Raw genomic sequence first — 23,691 nt, 5'->3', positions numbered from 1 at the left:
CAGAATTATCGATAGAAGAAGATAAATAAAATTCGTCGGGGCCCGTTATTCTGCTTGGATGCTTTGATGGCCAAATCCTGGAGATAGGTATTAACAGCTCTTTACTGCTACAATCTACTGGCATCTATTACTTCGCTTTCCTTTCTTTGTCTTTTTGGCGTAAATTACTTCGAACTGGATTTTCTGCTGCACTGTGTACGCGTCTCTTTCATCGCTTTTGTTTCTTCGTCTTAAGGCGAGAATGGCGTCAGAAAGGCCTCTGCAGCACAGAACAGGTAAAATCAGAATTCTCCGCTGCTAGTGTGCACCTGTTCTGCTCATGTGAAGTAACGTTCACGTATGATGCCTCGCGCACTAACTTACAACGTTCCCAAATCAAAATGTTGTGAATTTTGTGGAGCCGGAGCATTGCCCCTTAAGGGTCCAGATTGCTGGCCAATCCTTCAATTGTGTATAGCGCCAAAAAAGGGAACAACAAATTTTGTTCTATGCTGGAACCACGTATACAGGGTGGTGCGACGATAACTGGAACGCTTTAAAAATTGTTCGTTAACAAACCGCCGCTCTATTCGCGCGCAAAATATACACGAAGGTCGCATTTTGAGGTTTATTTTGTACGACACCAGGAACAACGACGGTACTTACCTGGCTATTGCGAAAGTAAATAAAAACGATTTTCGCCTGCAGGAAAATGGCGGCCGATTTGGACGTGGGATCAAGCGCAAATTTATCTTGGAATGACGGTGCCACCTGGGGTATTCGGAGCAAAACGCACGTTTGGGATTTACGGTAGGAAGGAGCCAAATGGTGTAGCAGACGATCAGAAAATGTGAAAGCGGGTTTTCTGATCGTCTGCTAACTCGCTTGGCTCCTTCCTATGTGCATTTTCTAATCGTCTGCTGCACCATTTGGCTCCTTCCCACCGTGAATCCCAAACGTGCGTTTCCGCTCTGAATACCGCAGGTGGTGCCGTCGTTTCAAGATCAACTTGCGCTGGCTGGCGCGTCCAAAACAGCTGCCATTTTCCCAAAGGCGAAAATCGTTATTTATTTATTTATTTTCAGGATGAACAGGGAAGTACCGTCATTGTTCCCGGTGCGAAACAAAAAAAAACACAAAATGCGACCTTCGTGTGAAGTTTTAGCGCGAAAACAGCGGCGTTTCGCTCAGGAAAAAGTTTTAAAGTGTTCCAATTATCGTCGCACCACCCTGTATATACGACACTTGGTAGAGGGCCAGGCTGGTACTCCGCAAAATAGAGTTGGAATTCTTTTTGGACCCCACATGTCATTTTAAGTATTCTTTACAGCGCCGGAAACTCTCTGGACGGGACAGCTGCAACAAGTACACCAATGCTGATTTTTTGCAGATTCGGTTTCTTGTAATATTTTCGCATTAGTAAAGTTGCAGACCAGAATTTGCTGATCTTAGGAACCCATTACAGCTATCAACTCTCGGGAAATGCTAAAACAGTTCATGTCCCTGACATGTTTCAAATAAACTCAATTTCGGGAAGAATATCCCCTTAAATGTAGACTTTAAATTCCCTAAGGCTAACACTTACATAATTTATTTTAAACTTTCTTCCACCACGGTGTGAGATAAACACCCTAAGTCGGCCTTGTCACCGACTGCCCATGGTGCAGTACAGCTCTGCCTGTTCTACAAAGGCAGTTATTCCTTGCATTTATTTTATTTGTTTCTCAAGGGGCAGTAGGCTTTATTTAAGGTGGAGTGCAAATAATTTGTGGAAACAATGAATGAGCACAAGAGAAATGCAACTGTGCGTCAAGAAAATAACAATGGCTCACATGCATCGGTGAACACAATTAAAAAAAAGGGAAATAAGAGAACAGAAATACCGCATACACAGGTAAACAGAAACAAAGGAGCTGGAAAAACGAGTGATAGATAAGACCAATTACAGAGGTTCAAACTAGCACGCCCATGAATCAGCATTGATGTCAGTTGTTGTGATAATTGGCGTTCAGTTTTTTATCTCGAAAAGATGTGCGGTCAGTGAATGATACTATATTATCGGTTAGCGAATTCAAAGGGGCTATATTGCATCGGGGGAAAATGCACTTGAAAATGCTGATGTTCGACCGGGAATGGTTGCTATTGGGTGGGTGTGATTTAGTCACTCTGATGTACGGCGGGGTCGTTTTAATAATTTTTTGCTTGACTTCGGGTGATGAAAGAGATATAAACGGGCGATATGACGGCACGATTCGACGGAAGGGAAAGTAAGAGTTTTTGATCTGGGAATCGGGTACCGGAGGAGTATTGGTAGGTGAGAAAGGCCGCCGCACGCTTTTGTATGGCTTCCAAGTTAGTGGTCAAATATTCTTTTGATGAATGCAAGATTGATGAAACGTATTTAGGTTTTTGTAAGAATAATTTTGGAGAAGCAAATTGTATTTTTCTGTGGCCGTATATTTCAGGTTGAGCCGGAGGTACCAACAAGACCTCGGTGTTTCGGAACAGGTAGTGTCAATATGTAGTACCCGTGAGAATAATGGTTTCATATGTGAACGCCTAAGTGTTCATACGGTGTCACGCGGCTTCTGGGAACATAATTATTAATGTACGTGTGGTGGGTGATGGTGCGTTTACGAGAAAATGCGATTAGTTTGCATTTCAATAAGGTAAGGGGCATAAGGCATTTATTCCACCATATTGCGATTGTGTAAAGTTAATTTTGTAGGGTGCTGCTATCGTAGGAGTATACTTATATAAGTGTACTTACTGGAGGTCATGTGGCACACAACTGCACCATCTTCACATTCCGCTTTCCGATTTCTTGAGCTTTTGATGTACTTGCAGTACTCATTTGCAACGTCGGATGTGCAGGAGAGGGCACTCCTAAGCCAGTTAGGGGTAAACGGAGGAATACCTTAAAAGCCGCCAAAGTTAAACAACGTGAGGTAACGTATATTGTGCGATATTCCCGTGGTACTCTTTTGTGTGCTTAATGCGTACAAGGAAGAGTGTGGGCTTAATGCGTACAGTGAGAGTGTATGTATCTAAATCACTGGTGCAGTGGCCCAAAAACTGCGGATTTCCGAATCAAGGGGTTCCATCAGATCATACAAGGACATGGAAGTAGCTTTGTGTCGTTGGAGGACGCGGGAGGTGATGTTTTTAACTCCAATGGTGCAAGCTCGGGTCTCAGTTAGGCAGCCTAAAGGAAAAGCTGAACCATATAGTAAACCAGATTACGCAGCGCTTCAAACTATCTAGGCAACTAAAGGCGCCTTTCGTTCAGTAAGGTTCCAAGTTTCAGCTCCAAATGTCATCGCCGGTAGTATGCACTGGTTGTATATTTTTTTTTGGAGCGATTAAGAGATAGATGTGGGTTACTTTGCATTCTTTGGAAGAGGTTGCGGATTTTTCCCCAGCCCATACCTATTCTGCTCCGGATTTCTCTCTCGTTGCTAGGGTCAGCACTAACCATCTGTCCGTGGTAGTAATATAACGTTTCGTTTTCTAAGCTGAATAGTGCGCTTTCGGCATACATATTTGTTATTACTTTAGTTTTATTTATATTTATTTTTACCCCACGGCCGTACTTTTTGATTGTAGTTCGTCAAGCATTTTTGCAGGTGTTCTGCAGTCTTACTCAGCAAGACTATATCATCTGCAAACCTCGAATGACTCAAGTATTGTACGTTTATTCTTAATCCTGTGTTCGCCCTCTCGAGCTTTCTCAACACCCCCTTCAGACATGCTGTGTGCAGTTTTGTCGAACTGATATCTCCCTGTCGTACTCCCTTTCAGATTGGGAACTTATCGCTTTGCTTATGAAGTGTTATCTTTCCAGTGCATACCTTATATACGCCGCCCAGATTGTTTATGTTGATCTCTTTTATTCCCTGGTTTTTAAAATATTTTAGCACGGATGTGGCGTGTAAATGCCATGTAAATGGGTTCAGTTTATTCTGCGTATTTTTTTATCCCTTAATTGACGACATGGTGTGATCCATGGTTAAGTGCCCTTTCCTAAACCCAGCCCGCTCTCTTGGTGGTTGGGAATCCAGGCTGTCACCTATGTGGCAAACTATAACTTTTGTAAACAGCTTGTGAACAACTGAGAGTAGGCTGATGGATTTGTAATTATTAAGGTCCTTGCTTCCTCCCTTTTTATGAATGAGCATTATGTTGGCGTTTTTCCGGGGCTAAGAAAAATTTTGAGTATTTATGCTTTCCGAAAATAGCACAACAAGCTTTTAAAGTACAATATACACTCCCTCGTCCGGAAGATACACGGTTACGCCGTCGTCACCAGCTGCTTTTCCTCTTTTAATTCTCTTGAAATCCTTTTCTACTTCCTCTTTATTTACTAGTCGGACTCCGCGAGTTAACCTTGTACTTTCAGTAGTTTCTTCTAGTCTGACGTCGCTGGCATACGGTCTGGTGTAGAATGGTTGCGCTGCAATTATTATATTGTCCATGTTGCGCGTAATGTTGCCCTGATCGTCTCTGAGTGCGTACATTCTGCTTTTGGCAATCGCTAGCTTCCTCTTAGTTGTTTTCAAGCTTGCTTCTCTCGATCACTGCCTTTTTGTATGCACGAATGTCGTTTGTTAACATAGATGAGCTCAACTGACAATGGAAAAAATAATGATACGAGTTACACTTACAGAGAGGAAGCGAGCTTCCTGGATCAGGGAAAAAACTCGAGTAGAAAATAGAATAGTGCAAGTAAAGAAAAAACAAAGGGCTAGGACTCGCCATGTAGTGAGAAAAACCGACAATCGGTGGTCAATTAGAGCAACAGAGTGGATGCCAAGAGAGGGGACTAGAAGAAGGGTAAGGCCCATAACACGATGGAGGGAAGAAATATGAAAATACTGTGGCCAACACTGTACTAGAGCGGCGCTACGCAATAACGGATGGCTGTCAGTGGCAGAGGCCTTCACCCTGCTGTGGGCATAAGCAGGCAGTTGATGGTGATAATGATGAAAGGGCTCCAATGTAAACTCTGCAGCAAAGCTGGCCGGAATTGAAAGGAAGTTTCCGAGTGGCGTACAAATTGTGGGCGCTTCGATGTCAACACCAAAGGCGCTCCTAACTCCGAATAGGGAACGGAACAGAGGGCACATCAGTGCTGTTGCATAGTGAAAAGAATAAAAAATGGTTAGAAGAAAACCAAGTATTAGAGAGATTGCCGGCAAAGTCAGCATGTGAAACCTGGTCGCTAAAATACCTCGACATCAAAATGTCTAGTGTGTAACTCCAACGTGCACACAGCCAAAGCAGTGTTGCTAGAGAAAGTGGGTGCAATGTAGTGAATTGAAGTTAACAGAGTGCTTCTGACAATAGTGGGGTACCATGATGGGGAGCCCAGCGACCGGTGCGGCACACCACGAAGCAGAGAAGCCTGTATTACGATACTAGGACTACATAACGTTCTGAAAGGACACAGGAGCATTACCAAAGGACATATGAGCGGACAGTGTTAACCTACTATTTCCCCACGGGCTGAATTTTCACCTCGGAAAGGATGGCTTTTATTTTGGTAAATATACTACAGTATGAAGAAAAAAGCCATGAACCCTTGTGTATAGGCGAGAAAGTTTTTGCATGCCGATTTTGGGAATAACAAATGGCTGGAAAGATCAGTTGTTCAATAACGGGTTACTGTTCTCCCGGCTCACTTTGACCCGGAAGAGGTGAGGAAAGCCTCCAGGGAAGTAATCCCGGCCGTTTACCTCAGATGCACGCGTAAGTATAAAAATGCTTACCGTTTAACTTCAGTGCAGTGGGCCGTCAAAGTGAGGTAGACCAAGCCAAAAATAGAGATGGTGAGTACATGAAGCATGGTTGTCTCCAGTTGCCGTCGTCGTTTCTTTCTTCAACTGGACAGTTGGGAGAAATTCAAACATTTTTGAGCAAAACTCTTACTGCAGATTTTTCTCAGTTGCCTGGCCTAGTTTAAATGTGTCTTACAGCATACTTGGAGGGAGAAAAGCGGACACTGCCGCAAAAACACGAGTGTGCATATGGTTTGTCTTGCTGTTATAGTAATGTTTACTCGGGAACGCAGCTCTCAACCTACGTTATGGACAGTAACCTGACCATAAAGCCAGAGCCTACAGAAGTCAGCACGCCAAAAATTCAGGACATGCACAGCACGTGGTCAGGTAGCACTGAATTAAATCCCAAAATTAATCACCATCGCTTTGCTCGCGGTGCGATCTGCGACTGCTGGCATACAACATGCCGGCCATACCAAAACGTAACGACGGTTACCCGCCAGTTTCTATGTTATTGATTAGTCCGCAATCGGCTTTACCTATGCGTCAACGCAAGGTCGGTAAAACACTTGCCTATAATACAGGTTTCGTACATTGGGCCTCATCCTGCCTGGCCCGAGTGGGATTTCGCATAATACTCAGGGTTCCCCTACAGGAAGATGGTGTATTTTTTTTCTTCACCCACTCGTACTCACTCGTTGTCACGCTTACCCCTCGCCGTCACCACTCGCATTCTCTCGCACGCACCAGTATCGTCACCATTCACACACGAGTGTGCGCAGCCGTCCCTGCATGAGTCATGGCACGGAAAAGTATTAGTGCGTTACGGCGTCAGAAGTGCATCCAAGCCTGCCGGGAAAATCCCCTTCGCTCAGCGTTGGCGAGAGCCACAGTTCGTTCTTTGCTCACTTTGTGTTTCTTCGTTGTGAAGTGAAGTGAAATTTATCGCTGCTGAGACGTAGCGCGCAAAGACCGCAGTGCTGTACGACCCCAAACAATGCTCCCGTGGTCTGCGTTCGCCATCCCACGAGCCTGTTGCTATGATGACGACAAACGCTACTTTGCCAGGCTTAAGAGCTGAAAAATCGTCCTTCTATCTCAAAAACGAAGGCCGTTTTTCGATTGAAACTTGGGTGAGGGTTAGAATGGGAAAATTGAAGGCGAAATCACCAGCTTAGAACATGACATCGCACCGAGGAATTAGCGACGAAGCTGTTTTTGCTTCGAAGCGGAAGGGCAGGGTGACGCCATGTTAGTCAAATCAAACCGGATACAGCAAAGGATGATGGGAGAGAGTGCTGGGCTCAGTGGGCTCAAGTCATGGCGGGACTCGGCTTCACAAATTTGACGTCAGGGCCTCTCGTAACCTTTCCTTTCCTCCACGGGTACAGGCATTGCCGCCAACTGCGCCCCTATTTAATTGACCGAATGCTAGCGACACTACAGCACAGCCCGAAAGCAATTCAAACGCATTTCTCTGCACCACAAAGGTACCGTTAGCCAACCCGAGCGCATAAAATATTATCGGCCAACGCTACTCCAAGCCTCCACGCGTTACCTAATATATACGCTTGGGCCATCATAACTCATCCAGAAATCACCACGCTTTATCCAATATCGTAGCGCCCGCACTAGTTGTTCCTTTCTAGAAAAGGTGCTGTGTTCGATGCGGCATCCCATCTGTGCGGCACCGGGTGCACGCACTGGGGAAGGCCTCCGAAAACACCTCTACCCGGCCTCATCACACGAAAACACTCACCCCTGGAGTTTTGCTGTCGCTCGTCCCTGGTCGCTTCGCAGCCGTTATCGTCTACTCCAGGTCTCCGGCCAAAACACGAGAAACAATTGTCGCTGGTAGCGCTAGTAGCCGACAGCAGCGTTATCCGGCTACGGCTCGACCGCGCTTCCCGAACAAACAGTGCACCACTATTCAGGACGTTATTTCCGCAACGGAGACCGAAATGACGGCCGTCGGCGGCAGCAGCAGCACATCGTCGTCGCGGCGGCACCAACGCGCACATAAATTCCGTATTCCATGCACATACAACAACCACGAGGCGCGGTTGTCGTCCGAAGCCTTCGCAGGCAGCAACAAGCCCGGGGGGCTCTTTTCTGGCCTCCCAACCTTCGACACCGCCGCCAGCTTCCGTATGCAAGGTCACGGCCGCTGGATGAAAGCGCACGTGAGTGCGCCTTTCATTTACCCATGGAGGAAAGAAAAGTTTAGGAGGGAGCATCACGTGACTATCGCGAAACCTAATCGTAAATAATAAAAAGGAAAAACTGATGGGAGATGCCCCACCTCACGTGATAGGCAAGCGGTAGTTCTCTGCGCCTCACGCGGCCGCCCGCCTGCCCGCGCTATGCTGCGTCGTTCCGTTTGGTTGCCGGGCCGTCCGGGTATTCGGGTTTCGGCGACGAGTCCCCGTCCGGGCGTTGCGCGCAGCGCTGCCTGCAACCCTAACCGCGCAGCGGGCTAATCGTGCAGGCAAAGTGTTCGGACGGGAGAGCCAGACAACATCTTTATTTATTGAGCTCTGGGATCCCTCGAAGTGCGCCGCAGTCAAAAGTGTTCCGCCGCAAGTGTTCCACTGCGTGTTCCGCCGCAGTGCAAACGTGGAAATGTCAGAGTACGACATCAGTGCCTCACATTTTATTTCACAAAACACACCTCACTTCCTTGGTTCTGGTCATTTTATCTTTTCACCGCCCAAGCGTAACTTACGTTCGTTACACATATACCTATCGCACGGATTGAGCAGTACTCGGACAACCAGCCCGCGTTCTGCGTGTGACGCCAGGCGGAAAATGATTTTTAAATGCGAATGCATTTCTTAGTCGGGGGCTGTCGTGCTCCGTTGGCCAGCGTCCGCGCGCAGGTGTTATCTCTCCGCGCCCTAGCAACAACTGTGGCTCGCCTAGCAACCAGAGCAGGTGGTAGCTCGGGCGGGAGTAGCGGAGGGCAAGGGGAGAGGAGGAGCGCGCTCGGCGTGTGAGGGCGCTCGCATCACGGAGCTCGGGCGGAGAGAGAGAGAGCTCGCGCGCGGGCTGGCGTGTTTATATAAATGCAGTGGAGCGCGCGCGTCTTTCCGTGACTGACTGGCGCCTTGATAGCGATGGAAGTCGGTGAAGTCGAATCCCTCGCGGCAACGAGCGCACTCATCGGTGCACCCAATGCATTCGCATTTCCGCACGATCCCTTTCGGGGAGGTGGGGGGATTTTTTTCTTCCCGCGCCCGCACCCAACATCAGTGGTTCTGCACCTTTTGTTTTCTAATGCACTTAAGGAGACAGCAACGCAAAACAGACGTCGTAACGACAATTGTGGCACGTACAACGTGCCACCATGCCGGAGCAGCGATAAGGCGAATGTATGCAAATGCGCACGCGAGCGAAACCAAACCTTTTCGCACCACGTCTCAGCTGATGGGACACTCGTTAAAGCGCTATGATGTAAAGGCAAGGTGGCGCGATAACTCCCAGCAAAATTCGCAACGCATTCGTCAAAGCACACCTGGCAAACACCACGCACCCGTAGGCCACTCCGTGCTTCTGAATGTTTACAGAGGCGCATTCCAGCAAATCCGGTCGTGGTTCCAGCGGTAAGCGTCAAATTCGGCTCGCAGCTCGTGAAGGTGCTCCCTGAGCGTGGGATCTACGTATCGTGTCGCTTTGAATAGCGACAGTACTTCCACGATACGAGGGTGGGAGCGCAACGCTGGCGAAAAATCTCGTACGGCGCCTTCGGCAACGCCACTCGCCTCCACCTCTACCAGCAGCCAGCCGGAGACACTAAATGCTACCGCGGGCCTGAGAGTGGTGCATCTTCCATAATGAATTGCGCGGGAGGAGCCCGAGGAAACGAGAATGCGGCGTCAGAGGAGGTTGGCTTGCCAAAGCTGGGCCGCCTGACGTCATGCTCCCTCCTAACATTTATCTTCCTCCATGCATTTACCGGCCATACACAAAACTTCGCTGCACAGAGCACCCACGTGACATGTGTGATGTCACTGCACGCGTTATTTTTTTGAGCGCCTGCTAAAACGCGCTTACCGTTCGGGCTCTGTGGCCTCAATTTAGAGTACTGAACACTATCGGTGACAGTTTGGGTTCGAGCCTTAGCAGGTCTATCTACCAGTATTTTTTTCTTTCATTACCTAATTTTTTAGAAACTTAATTTTCTTTTCTAAACTGTGGCAAGATGTTCGTATTCGCATGCTCTATGCTAGCAATTTCTTTTTTAGTTGCCACGCCGAGTGCCAAATAATATTTGTTCGTGCGCACACAACTTGTAAACAATATTTTGTTCTAGTTCGCACGCGCAGTACGTTAGAAATGTTACCGCTTTCGGCACTCATCCAGCTGTTTTGCCCGTGGAGACAATGTTTAATGGGTGTTGCTTCAAAGTGAAAACTATTTGTAGTTTAATCTCTGGGCCGTGACGATGCGTAAAACTTGCTGTGTGTGTGAGTGTGTGCGTGTGCGCATTAAATATACTGATAACGAAGGTGGCCCATTGGCGATACAGGAGCGGAGAGCGTAATTTAGAGTACATACATACGTTCAAGACAGTGCTGGGGATGCTTTGTGGGGTGTGATTAGTCTGGATTTTATGCGTTACCAATTTTCGCCTCGGTTTCGGTCTATCAGAGGCCTCCTTTAGTCTATGGGCGCTAACATTGTAGAAGAAGTATATATTAGAAAAAACGTTTATTAAAATGACCAGCGTATTTAGCACTTCGTATTGATCATGTCCTGAGGTCTGGCCGACCTTTAGTGTAAAAGCGAAACCTGTAGGTGCCCCATATCCAACGCAAAATGCAACCGTAGTCGTAGACGTTAGTAGACGTTAGCGGGAGCAGGATGGTATCAAAATGACCGCCGCTGTAAAGAAAAAATAAATTATGTTCGTGCGGCATTTTACCCCGGTAGCCACAGCAGCAGCCAAGTGTTGTAATGACAGCAAGAAACAGCTTTTTTATTACTTTATTTACATAAAGACAAGTCACGTCAATGGCATATACAACAGGGTCGTCCCAGCTACGGCAGACGGAAAAACATAAAGTAAACATGAAACGTACATAGGCCTTCTACCACTGGTAACCTTTTCCAATCAGGTTTTTACAATTTATAGACTTCAGAGAGCAAGCTGATACGCTGTCCGAAGTATTCGCTCAGAGTAAGGGCATCAGGGTGAGCGTGGCGCACCGGTATCCTCGACCTGCAAATAGAATGTAGTCCTAGAGCCCCGATTAGAACATAGAGAACACTGCCGCCGCTAGGTACAAAAACATATCACATGATTTGCTGTGAAACGGGCAGATCTTCCGAAAAGGTCCTCTGAAACACATGCCCCCAAAAAGATGGCCTCCCAATACTCCTTGAAAGCATGCACAAGAGTATCCGGTTTTTGGCAAAAGCTGCACGTTGTAGGAACCGCGAGAAACAGCCATTTCTCCGGCATGCACGCCTTAACAGGCCGTGTACCGGAGTGTAGTTTTTAAAAAATTGGCGCAGCTTCTACTAGTAGTGCAAGGCTACTGAAAGAGCAGAGTTGACGGCAATTCTCCTTTCATTGGAGACCCGGATGTCGAATCATCAACCGTAGCAGCAGCCCACTAGGTCCCCTGCAGGACGAAGACATCTCCCGTCGACCTCCAACCACTCCTGCATGAGCCGCTTGAGTCCATTCTTTGCCTAAGAGTTTCCTTATTTTGTCCTTCCATGTAATAATTGGCATCCTCCTTTATGGGTGAAGCACCTTAGGGGCTCAGACGGTCGGCGTCTCATGTCGTCGTTGTTGCTCGTCGTCGTATTCTCATGCGCTCACGGAACCAAAACACGGGACAGATGCTTTACAACGCCTCACGCTAGAACGTTTCCTCTGCATGGAAAACAATGCGTACTAAAAGAAGTCACCGGAACTCTGGTTTTTCCTCGCGGTTGCTTGCTTCTATTTCACTCCGTAATTGCTTTAACTTTAAATTTGCCTATCTCCGTTTCGAATTTCACTTCTCCTCCGTGTTCGTAATTGTGGGGTAGCGGAAGTAAGCGGGCGCCATGTGGCAAGAGAGACACTTACGACCTTCGAACACACTTTTACACTGTATGCTTCGCCCCTTTCCAGTTTTTCACGTTAGTGGAGATGGCTCAGGATTTTTATATTTAGTTTGCATGGGGCGTGCGAACCATTTTCTTTATAGTTCCTACGGACCCGGTTAAAACCCCACTCGCCGCTTTCTGCACTTAACCAGCGTTTATTGACAAATTTTTGCCCATGGTCACTTCGGTTAATATTGGTGTGTGTAGTAAAGTTTTCGCTGTTCTTGCGATAACAGTGTTTGATTACAGAGTGTGAACTCCAGGTCCTGACGTTTCACAAGACATGGTGTTGGGCGTGTGTATGATTAAAGTGAATAATGTTTATTCTGGAGATAGCCCATGTCCTAAGCGGAGGAGAAGGGACCATAATTTAAAGTGGAAACAATGTTCCAACAGTGCTCGGAATACTTCGGGCGATCTGTTAAATCATCTGCCTCTGCTTTGTATGCGCAACCTTCGGTTAGAGCACTAGACTTTCGTCTACCAGGAGGCCTAGTTTATTCTAAGTGAGCTGAGAGGGTAGAAAAGGGTTTGGAAAGGCGAGGCGGTAAAATTTTCTTTAAATGGCCAATGTATGCAGTGCTTCTCGTGTTGAGTTTGCCGCAATCCCTGGCCAGGCTCTATCTTCTACTCTAGTTTATTCTCTGGTCCCCGAAGCTCGTTGCCTGTCTGCAAGTGTCACTGCGGTCATTATTCGTTCCATGGCCCCCTAAGCCGAACTAATTTTGGTTTTAAATAGTTCAGTAAGGCACCAAGATTCCGCTTCATATGTCATCACCCCACATTTATTTCTGAACATGCCACTGAAAGTTCTCCATGACTGGCAAGTCCGGATCGTTTCGTCCGCAGGCTTTCACATTTTTTCGAAAGCGGACGGCATTACCCCACTCCAGAATCCGCGGACAAGTCTGAAGCCAACGCCCGCTCTACGATCCCAAAGGTGGTGCTGTGCGCCCGGAATACGATGATAGCTCAATCGGGTCGATTCTACTTCCGGCCACCACAGTGAAAGAATTTAGGATCATGAGATCCCTAGGGGGCGGCAGTTCTGGCGCAGCCTAGCCAGGGAAACAGGATGGAAGTTAGCGATAAAAAGAGTGCCAGAATTATTTTGCCCTCTCTTCCAACCAGACGGATCGTTTCGAATACAGTATTTCCACATGAGAACGTGCGTGCTCAATTTTTCGAGTCGAAGATTTGCGAGATACGATGACCACGTCTGGTATACTTTCCGAGGAAGTTGTCGTGGGGGCAAATCAGATAAACCGCAGTTGGGCTATTATGTTTAAGAGGCCCGAAGCGACGACAAAGATGCTTGCGACCGGAGAAGTGCAAGAGAAGGGGCGAAGCTGCCTGTTCATTGATCCGCAGGACCAAGAGGTGAAAGTGAAACTTCACGATCTGTTGTACGGTGTTGCGGAGGAAGGCATTCGGGCGGCAGCGTAACTCCGCGCCAGCGTAACTCCGGAACGCTGGCGCGTACAAGGTGTGCACGACAAGGGTTCCTCCCCCTGCAGGGTGCTAATCAAGCAAAATCACGGCTGAACGTTGACGACCTTCAAGAAATTTCCTACTCCAGAACAAAATGTTTGTCTGAAATCAGATATATTAAGAAATTGTCTGGCAACCGTTGCATTGCTAATTTTTTAGCCAAGGCAATCCGAAGACGCTGTGCTCGTTTTTTCCACAACTGTGCTTTGGAGTCGAACTGAAAAAAATGCTTTATTTGACTTTGCGCTGTTCTTTCATTCAATGACTGTAGCATCCAACGAGCCAACATTTTGAAATCACTTGAATTGAACCCTGGGTGCAACACCACCAAGAAGGGGCTAAAGACGGTTGATCATAAGCCAAGATAATTTGCCGACAGAGCTGCACTGCAGCTCACACGAGAGGCAAGGCAAGAGGAACGACAGGCGGAAAATAAAAAAAATGGCATCGATGGTGATGGCAAGGCTGGTGCTTACTAAATAAATGATTCGGATTGTGTTTGTGGCAAAAAAAGTATCGTTTTCCACTTTACTTTTGACTGAGTTACTTTAAACTCAATCACCTTCATTTTTTTGTAACATAGGTGCCATTATTTACTATATCTTTCAGAATAACTAGGTAGATTTTTTCCTGTCGTCTACATACGTTGTCAGAATACTGTGCCAGGATTGAAAATATGCACGTAACGGTTTTTGTTACCTAATTTTAATGCGCGAATAAAACCAAAATAAATACTGGCGGAAAAAAATCAATAAAAAGGTAAGTTTAGTCGGATTTTAACGGTTCCGGTGCAGTTAGAAGAGAGCAATAATTTCAGGAAAGCGGTGTATTCATCATGCTGATATTTCTGTTAGATTCCAAGGAATAGACACCAAAAAATGGCTAAAATTGCATGGGAAATTTAGGGCTTACCCTGTGCCCTAAAAAAACCGCTCCAGCGGCTCCACTCGCAAATTACTTCCCTTCCACGCCCTACATGCATTTTCAGCAACACTCATACGCCTCGTCTTTCTGCTCCTACAGGACACGCATAGCTTGCTAATAAAAACGTCTGCGCAGCTCAATCTAATACGTTAGCTGGCGGGCTGCGGCAGCGCGCTTGGCGCCATCGCGGAGTCTGCGGCGGTGTAGCGGAGGGCACGCCGGCAGTCCGCAACAATGCGGCACTTCCGCTTACGTAGCCCGGAGGAAGAACTTGGAAGGGAAGGTTGGCGCTACCAGAGTCCCTCAATACTGGGCCTCCTCGACTTACACGCCCAGGACGGACCGCGGGCAGTCGGAGGACTGCTTTCGGACCGGAAGTCCCATAGAAATGCATTAGAAAATCAAGTTCCGGATCGCCCCTCAACTTCCGGATCCGAGGAGGCCTAGTGTAACTTCTGCGTCACTCTATGTAGAGCTTATACTGCCATAAATGCCTGCTACGTGGTGCAGCCTGTCGTAAGGGGCCTATTGCTGCCGGTTGGTCCACCGCAGCCGCCACGTCTGCGGCGTTAGCCCGTAGACTGTGTGTGGTGCGCCTGGCATTACCCGCTTCAAAGTGTCTGTCCTCCGCGTCACCCGAATTTCATGTGCCAGTGCACCGTGTACGAGGTCGACGACATGGAACTTGGGATCAACAATGCCTAGGCCGTGCTGTGTGACGGGCAGCCGCTCCACATACACAAACAAAAAGGTGTCCCTCTTTTTTAGCGACCAGCGCCGAGCTTCGAGAGAAGGGAAAATGGGCCTTCCCGAAGTTGGAAGCAGGTGGTTTGAGTCCTAACTGCAAGAATGTGCGTGTTTGTCAAAAGCATTTCGATGCCGTCCGACCCTATCGCAACTGATGAGCACGTCGTGAGCGGGGGTATCTTGTCGCTTCAGCGAGACAAAGTGAAGCTCCACCACGGTGCCGTTCCGAGTATTTTGGAAGCCGCCCTGGAGTACATGAAAAATAATTATGTATTTGTTAATATTCCGACCGCTAAACACTGGGAAAGGTGTGGCGAGACTGGTGCCCCGTGGAAATAATGAGACAAAAATGTGATGGATCCAATGCTGGGCACGTGAATTTCGTGTTTACTTGAAAAGCTCCCTTATATCAAAGCGTGCGGGCGATATAGCGCTCGGCTGCGTAAACACATCACCTGCGCATCCGAGCCCCCCCCCCCCCCCCCCCTCCCGTTAAAGAAGCCAGGGGCGCGCACAAGCGTGAATCCGCTACAACTGCCTATCTGGGTAATCATTCAGTCCTAATGTTTGGAATGAAACTTTCTTATCCACTGTTCACTTGACTTGAATACTTGGGTTGCAGATGACGATCTACGAGAAGAATAGAACCAATGTGGCCGGCCTTTTCATGTATACGAGTGATGTATCCCGTTGAGGCATCTCGCCTTATTTTTCACTCTACAAGAATAGAAAGCTTACCTATCACCAGAGTCCTTTAATGGTTCTATCTCATAAGCATACTCGTTCTTTGGCCCGGGGCAAATACAAACAAGTTCTCGAGTCTGTCTGGCAGACGTTGCCCGCATGGGTGAGCCAGGAAGCATGGAGCGTGATGACCATCGTCTTCCAACACCTGCGAGCTACCACTTACACGCCCTCGTAAGGATGCATGTGATTCGGCTGTGAGGTAGCTAACGACGGAATGTGTTAGCGCGAGCTGTGAGAACATTTTAAACGTGCTTCCGTTTATCAGGTATGCTCTCACTCTTAAGTAAACATTATGCTTACGCTCCTAAGTAAACAGCTCTCAAGCTCATTCATCGTCGACCCCGATCCCCTTTGGACTTATTTTACTTGGTGGCATTGATACGTTCTATGACGATTGAGACAGGTACAGGAAGAACCGCGCACATAATAGCGTCAAAACTTGAACAGCGGTGGGCATATAATTCTGTGGCTGGTGGCCCCGTTACGGATGGTGTCCCCCCTGGGGGAAGCTTTTGTTCCTATATCAACCTGCTACCGGAGTTTCGTGGCTACTAAAGCTATAATAGACTCTGGCGCTACTTATCCTTGGCGGCGGACGTGAAAAGAATGGAGTTGCTTGAAGAGGTCTAAGCTCCTGTTTGGAGAACAGGAAGAATGGGGCATCACTCCTCCCCCCCCCCTCCCCGACACCCCCTCTCCGGAGCACCTGAGGGTGCGTCTCATCAAAGCATGACAAGACTGAAATTGAAAGAAATATTCTGAAGGTAGCTACCTCGAACAGTAGCTGGAATTATTTAAAAACCTATTGGTATTCAGCTGATAAAATTAACGTAAGAATCATTGGCTTAGTTCATTTCCCTGAATGGATGTCTAACTGTTTGTGCTGCGCTTATGCATGGTCCCTGTGTGCATCGTCGCATGCGAATAAGCAGCGAGTAAACATAAACAAAAACCAACTATCCCCCATCTTAGCGTTCCTCAGTTAGGATTACTTGAGACAATACGATAATTTTCTAAGCCTTCGTGAGACGTCAAGGTCGACTAAGCCACCATCTTTCTATGCGTGCCAATAGCGGAGTCGCTGTTTTCACAGCGTTCTTTTAAATTCCAATCATTGGAAGATTTTTCTGTATGTAAAACCTGTCCTTAACTAGATTTGCGCTTATAGTGCTGGCGCAGTTTACAGTTGCGTGAGTGATTGTTTATGTGTCCTTCTATATAAACAGGCTGAAGGTGGTCCCTGCCTTACACAAGTTTCGCAAAATTTTTTACCATACCCATTGTGTTTCAGAATAATAGGTGACTTCTGCACTTCTTTCAAACATACTTAATGATTCAGTAAATTAAAGGCAAAACGTTGCTAGCGTATATGTGTACTAGCAAGACGTCTTCACATTCGTGAAATCTTCCGCTATCTGCTAATTTCTGCTGGCTCCGGTAATTGCGTCAACATACTGAAAGACACTTGCTATCCCAAATACAAAGTAACTTCCGGGTTTCCAAAAACTTGTCAGTACACGTGCGCCATCATTTGGTACAAAAATACCAAACGACTGAAGACCCTGCTTGCGAAAACGCCACCCGGATCGCTTTTTCGCAGTGAGCCTTTTTATTCCTGTACCTAAACATATTTTCATGCCGCGTTTTTCTACTTCGCTTTTAGAATGAAGGATATTTTTGTCCCAGTATTCATTTTATGGCACGTGCACAGTTCGGATAAATGTTTTCGTGCAGTTCTTTCCTCTTTCGAGCGGATGCTAGTGTTTTATAAATGGAACGGCTGCGCTTCCTGTTGCAAGTAATAGCAAATGGCGCAAATGCGCAGGTAGTACTTATAGAACTTCTCGCAAAAGCGACGTGACACAAAGACGGTAATTCTGGTCGCCTAGAGATGGCTCTTTTTTGGACATTCGGACTGGCAATAATCATCCCCTTAGGTGAGATATATTTTCATTGAAATGAAGTTGCTCATGTTGAAAATTATCTAAGCATGTTCATACTACCACCGCAAACCGAGTGGACAAGGAAAAAAAGCAACAATAGCCCAAAGAGACAGCATCACTTTTTTGGTTGTTAGTGCTGAAATTATGACCGCCTTAATCCACGTAAAAGGTGATCATGCCTTGCTTATTTCTTCGTCAACTTCGGGGGGTATAAGCACGCCGAAGGGGGTTTGGACTGTGAGGAGTACCGTTGGGGAAGGCGCCGGTTAATTTTGACCACCGTGGATCTTTGACTTGCGCCGAAATCGCGACACACGGGCGTTTTTGCTTCTCGCCACCATCTGAAAAACAGGTTCCGCGGCTGGGATCGAACGCCCGATATTGGGCGGAAGGTCGCTACGTCCTAGCCACTGCACCTGAGGCGTGAAAGCTTAATTGACCTTTTCTCTGCTGCTTCGGCTTTGCTGGGCAAAGCACCCAACCGCAGTCTGTTCACAGCTGAAGGCGCCTTACTACTTGACGTGACCTTTGAAGAAGAAGCGAACGCCGTTTTGTGATGCGACCGTTTTGGTGGTGTTGCTGTATGTGCCCGGCTACCGCACTCTTTCGTGCAGACCACGTGCGCTGTTAGAGGCGTCCCCAAGTAGCGCACGGTAGAGGAGCCCCTAACCTACCTAAGGCCGCAGGCGCATTGTGCATTGTGAGGCGCATCTTGCCTCGAGACCATTCTTTTCCCGATAAGTGGAAAGTTTTCCTGACCAACGAGGTTGTGCTGAGTCCGAACTCCGAAAGTACGGAGATCAACCTTGTCTTCACGAGGCACGAAGTTGCCGAATATGCGGAGTCGCCTCCGCGCTGCTGTAAGTGCCAACGCTACGGTCACATTGTCTAATTCTGCGGAGGTGAAGAGTGCTGCAAGCGTGGCGGGGGTACACAAGATTTTGTAAACTGCAAAGAAAAGGTTTCGTGTGCAAATTGCAGTTGTGACCATGCGGCAAACTATAGTGGATGCCCGTTTAGAGTGAGGGCATTACATCGACAGAAGGCATTCATCTCTGAGCTGGAACCCCCTCCAGAAGCTCAGAAGCCGTTGGATGAACAATTCCCAGCGTTGCCACCTTTAGAACCTGCAAATGCAAGGTACCGTGCACGAGATTCAACATGCTTAGGATTACCGACGCCGTTAGTTCCGCCCAGTGAGTCTGAATCTGCCAAAGAGCTACCTCAAAATGTAGAAACAAGGCAGCGTAGAAGAGCTCAGTACTCTGAAGCCTTGAAGGAGCGCCATAATACACAGAAAGAGGCAAAAACCTCAAACATAGTTGAATATACACGCTCCATTTTTGCAGCCTTGCGGTCGTATCTTGCGTCCATGCCCCCGGCACGACCAAAATCAGCCTTGAGACAGCACTCGGCCTACAGGCAGTCATTGTAGGATCGTTGGTTCCGTTCCTGGCACAACAGTAAGGCCTCCTTAAGCCGTAGGTGAAGAAAAACTACGACGAAAAGTGCCAATAATCATTAGTGGAACTGTGCTGGTATAGCATGTCATCTGGCCGAAATTAATGTATTTGTTAAGGACACCCTGATGCCTATCATGGCTTTGCCAGAGGCTGGATTACAGGGTAGAAGATGAATACCTGGCAATGTTGGTCATAACAACCCCAGTCTCCAAACATTTCCGCGTGGCAGTGTCGCACTGTACATCCGGCTCGAATTCACTCATGTATTTGGCCGGTTAGGGATATTTGGTCGGACGTAGCGGAAGTGGTTGCTGTGAGATTTCAAATGGGAAAGCACAGGCTTAATGTTGCATCAGTTTATGTGTCCACAGGAAGACAAATCGACTACATAATTCTCTTGGAACAGCTGTGTAATCGCTCACCCGCCCCTAGGATCATAACTGGGGATTTTAATGCCCATCACTGTCTGTGGGGCGTCAGAAAAGACGGATGTAAGGGAAAACATGTTGACGTCATTGACTGTTTGAACCTCTGTGTTGCGAATTTGCGAATGATTGGCCTCCTACATTTTTCCGACCGCCTGCGTTGGCAAGCACTGTTGATACCCCTCTCCATACCAGTGATACACAAATACAGTGTTGCACAGTGCCCCACCGTATGGACAGCGACCCCTTTCCTATCTTCGTTAACGCTGCTCGCTTTCACCTCAGCGAAGTGAAAATTGCCCGTGTTGTCAATTGGGACCGGTATACAGAAGAGCTGCGTGTCCTATGAGACGACCTGTTCAAGGATATGTCAGAGAGTAAAGGGAAGGCAACAACAATATTTGGGCTGCTATTCCACTTTCCAGCGCTAGATTTAAAGTTGAAGAACATGTTCGCCGCGAGCGAAAAGCCGACCGGCAGCTTAACCAAAGACAGAATTATACAACAGTGAAGACCACCTTCAAGAGAGTAAACTCCGCTATGTGGCGTTATACGATCATATTAAGGCATTACCGATGGGCTGCGCTTTGCTCTTCATTAAGCGTATTTAAACCAGTGCCTCGAATTTGGAGCATCGTGAATTTGTTGTCTGGAAAGTCACGTGTCATAAGGTCATTTGCTGCATTGCAATACGGAAGAATGCGACAATCTCCCAGTTGGCGGGAGAATTTGCGAACGCATGCACTTCTACCAGGTATGGGAGACTCTTTTCGACGTTACCCTCTTTGTCTTCCTCAGCGTCAGATGTCCCTTTCACGCTCCGCACATTCGAGAGCGCGTTAAGTACCCTACGGAGACAATGCGCAGAAGGTTCTGGCTGCTATCAGGTCCTGACAACCAGTTCCTGACAAACAACTACGATCCTGCGTAACTGGTTTTCGGCGACGCTTAAGCACCCAGGATGGCATTCTGGACTTTATCAACCATGGGGAACACACCCAAGCGCTTGGACTGTCGATATAGCTGTTTTAATACGTTTCGAAGGCTTCTGCTTGCGTCCTGAGACCAGGGATAGTAGACAGGCTGCATGCAATGGGGGTGTCAGGAAACCTCCTTCGCTCCGTTCACGGCTTTCGCACTGACAAGTAAATGCAAGTACCGTTGGGGAATGCGCTAAGGGAAAAAAGAAGCGTATCACGTGGTGTACCCATGGTAGTGTTCTGTTCTGTGGTCATGGCTGGGCTACCTGAGGCACTAGAACAAGTTAGACAACGAGCTAATGTGTCTGTGTACGCTGACGATTCTTGCATCGGTTTGTCCGGATATCGACATAAGCGACTGGTAGTGCTGGCTCAACAGAGTGTTCACACCATTCAGAAATACCGGTCATAGGTCGGACTGATGCTCTCGGCAGAGAAGTCCTGTTACGTCCTTTTACCTGTCTGTTGGGCAGCCTGTCGACTCTTCAAGCTACTCATGTGCGGTTCCTTGGTGTCACCTTAGAGAGCATATTTTATCGGTGACGGGCGGTGGAAATGAATATTACGGCTCTGCTTCCCCGTGCCAAGATTTTGAGGAGGTTTGGTGGAGCTAAGGGGGGAATCACTGGGCGTACAAGATTAGGCTACACTCAGCACTGATTTTCAGTGATATTCTATACCAGTTGCCACTGACCTCCCCTTCAGAATCACAGTATGAGCGCCACCAAACGTTTCACAGGAAAGGGCTGAGGACAGGAATTAGAGTTCCTCGGGGAGCGGCGAACGAGAAGGCCATACGGGAGATACAGCCTGCTAGACTCCGCTTAATAGCGTCGCAGAGGTTATTGAAGCAAATAATGTGTCTAAAATAAACCAGTGCTGGACGGCCTCTCCTGCGCACACTGCTCCTAACACTCTGAGTATACTGCGTTATCAGTGGCCGGGGAAAATTCACACCTTAATGCCGCCATGGTGTTATTAGACCCTTCAGTGTCAGCTATAGGTTCCTCACATGAGAGTGAAGAGAAGCGCGACATGAGAGTGAAGAGAAGCGCGGCCACTCTACCGTACCGCATCCAAACGGGCTAACGAAGACCACAGCATGGCTATTGAAGGCGAGATTCGTGCGATCGCCTCTATGTTTGTCACGTGCAGTGAAAGGGAATGCACAGCACTATGCAATGGGTTGCTCCAAGCATGATGTCGAACGGACCGCAATGATCTCAGGAATTCAAAAGTTTCCAGCCCCACACAACTTTCTTGACTACATCGTCTTCCTAGAGACGTGTCGCGCTTCCTACTCAACTTTCTACGGGAGACGGAACTGGCAGAACCGTGGTGAAAGAACCCTAACATAAGGGTGAGCTCGGGCGGGTGAATTGCTGGCTTGTCCAGCCAGGCTAACCCCGGCTGATCACTCACGACAACAACCACCACCACAACTACCACCACCCCATTTAACAATAAACGCATATCGCATTGTCGCACTTGAAGATTGAAGCTCTGCCGTAGGATTTTTTGTTAGTGGTAGCGCGTTGGTCTGGTTTTAAGTACACAAAATCCTGGAACAGCTGGCGATTTCGAAGTAATCTTGTTCAGAGAGAGGGCCCAGTATTGCCAGAAGCGACAGTGGCCCACTATGCAGGGTAGTAAGCCCGGTAGTTCAAGAGACAGCTGAATGTGAATTGATTTTCAGTTGGCATGAAGGGGCTTGATCTTATTCTTCTGTCAAATTGATCGCTGTTTCTGTCGTGGTGGACACCGTCACCTTTTAAAAGAATTCCACTTGAACTAGGCTTTCCATAGGAAGCCTAGGCTTTCCATAGGAAACAAAGTTTTCATGCAAATAGAGTTATCCCTTCATAATGTTGGTTATTTGAAGTGGCAAATATTGGCGGTGGGAGAGAGAGAGAGGGGAGATTTTATTTAGTGGCCCGATAATTTCTCAGGCTGTTGGTAGCCAAGTCCAGCTTGTACCCGACGACGGCGTCTGTGGCTGGGCCGTTTATGAATGAAGTGAATGCGGTATCGTGTCTCGCTGAAACACCGGAGGACCCGCACGGACCCCCAGAGCCACGAGAGCCATCTGGATGTCTTTGTTGGGGCTGAGCAGCGTGGCCTCCCAGCCTGATTCGTCGCGAATAAAGTTGTTGGCCTGCATAGTGGGCCACCGCCATAGCATGTGTTGCATGTCGGCCCAGTCTCCGCAGCAAGGACAGAGCGGGCTGTATAAGGTGGGGTACATTCTGCTGTAGAGTGCTGGGGAAGGGAGGGTGTTCGTCTGAATTAGCCGTGATACGGTCGCTTGGTGTCGAGTCAGTGAGACGTGCGGGCGTAGATAAGTGCGTCTAGTGTCCTTGTAGTGAGTCAGGATATCTTGATAACTAAGGAGGGGCACTAAGGAGCTTGATAACTAAGGAGGCGCCCCGGAGCTTGTAGTGCTTGATACCGGAGACGGGACCTGGCCTCGAACGGAGCGGCTCCGTTGGCGAGCGGAAGAGGTGCTGTGATGGCGACGCTTAGACCGGCTTTGCCGCCATTCTGAAGTGGGGCTGCCTTGGCATCCAGTAGGCTTAGGCGTCGGAGAGCGGCCGAGCGATCGGAGGCTGTTCTTGCTTGCTGATCGTCATTTGGAGCGGGAGCGGTGCTGAGTTTCTTGGGATGTGGCGGTGCCCGTGAGACGCGGGAAGGAGGTGAAACAGTTCTGTGGGTTGCAGAATGCCAAGCGTATCCCCATCCGTGCGGTGAAAGGGTCGTCCGGGGTTGTGTTGTCATTGTCGTTCTTGATCCCAGCGGCGTCGCTGCAGTAGGTATGGGGTGCGCTACCGCTGCTTGCATGTTTCGTCGCCTGTCTTGTGGTCCAGCCCACAGATGGCGCAGCGTGGGGTGAAAGGGTGGAAAGGAGTCGGATTGCGAAGACCATAGACCGGGCAGAATTGGAGAGTATAGTTGTCGGGTTTGGGGCAGACTTCGACCCGGTATGAGTCGTGTTAAGATATTCTACGTGTCTCTCCGTAGTCGACACAACCATCCTGAGGAGTCTGTTTCAACGTCATCACGTGGGGACGTTTCCAATTTGAATCAAGGTCATGTGAGCAAAAAGAAAATAA

General features: G+C 48.0%; 2 protein-coding genes across 5 annotated transcripts in view; one reads left to right on the top strand and one right to left on the bottom strand.

Annotated features, from left to right (window-relative positions):
- LOC144150147 (uncharacterized) overlaps nucleotides 1–7,902 on the bottom strand; it is a 37,283-nt gene extending 29,381 nt beyond the window's left edge. Inside the window, exons 1-4 of one of the 4 annotated variants that reach the window (XM_077681983.1) lie at nucleotides 7,519–7,902; nucleotides 6,455–6,547; nucleotides 5,748–5,861; nucleotides 2,750–2,865 (exon numbers count right to left, since the gene is read on the bottom strand). In XM_077681983.1, the coding sequence (XP_077538109.1) occupies nucleotides 2,750–2,865; nucleotides 5,748–5,824 (193 nt within the window). In that variant the 5' untranslated portion in view covers nucleotides 5,825–5,861; nucleotides 6,455–6,547; nucleotides 7,519–7,902. The remainder of the gene's footprint in view (nucleotides 1–2,749; nucleotides 2,866–5,747; nucleotides 5,862–6,454; nucleotides 6,548–7,518) is intronic. The other 3 variants (XM_077681984.1, XM_077681985.1, XM_077681982.1) reach the window with 3 other exon arrangements.
- A 9,660-nt stretch (nucleotides 7,903–17,562) lies between these two features.
- Nucleotides 17,563–23,691, top strand: part of LOC144149146 (uncharacterized) — a 28,936-nt gene continuing 22,807 nt past the window's right edge. Inside the window, exon 1 of the mRNA XM_077680686.1 lies at nucleotides 17,563–17,707. Coding sequence (XP_077536812.1) covers nucleotides 17,662–17,707 — 46 coding nt within the window. The 5' untranslated portion in view covers nucleotides 17,563–17,661. The remainder of the gene's footprint in view (nucleotides 17,708–23,691) is intronic.

Source organism: Haemaphysalis longicornis, unplaced genomic scaffold (assembly GCF_048455015.1).
Source record: "Haemaphysalis longicornis isolate Haplotype H1 unplaced genomic scaffold, Haemaphysalis longicornis Haplotype H1 scaffold_8, whole genome shotgun sequence".
NCBI lineage: Eukaryota > Metazoa > Arthropoda > Arachnida > Ixodida > Ixodidae > Haemaphysalis > Haemaphysalis longicornis.
The sequence above is the reverse complement of the archived record's forward strand: the minus strand, read 5'-3'. Positions and strand labels throughout refer to the sequence as shown.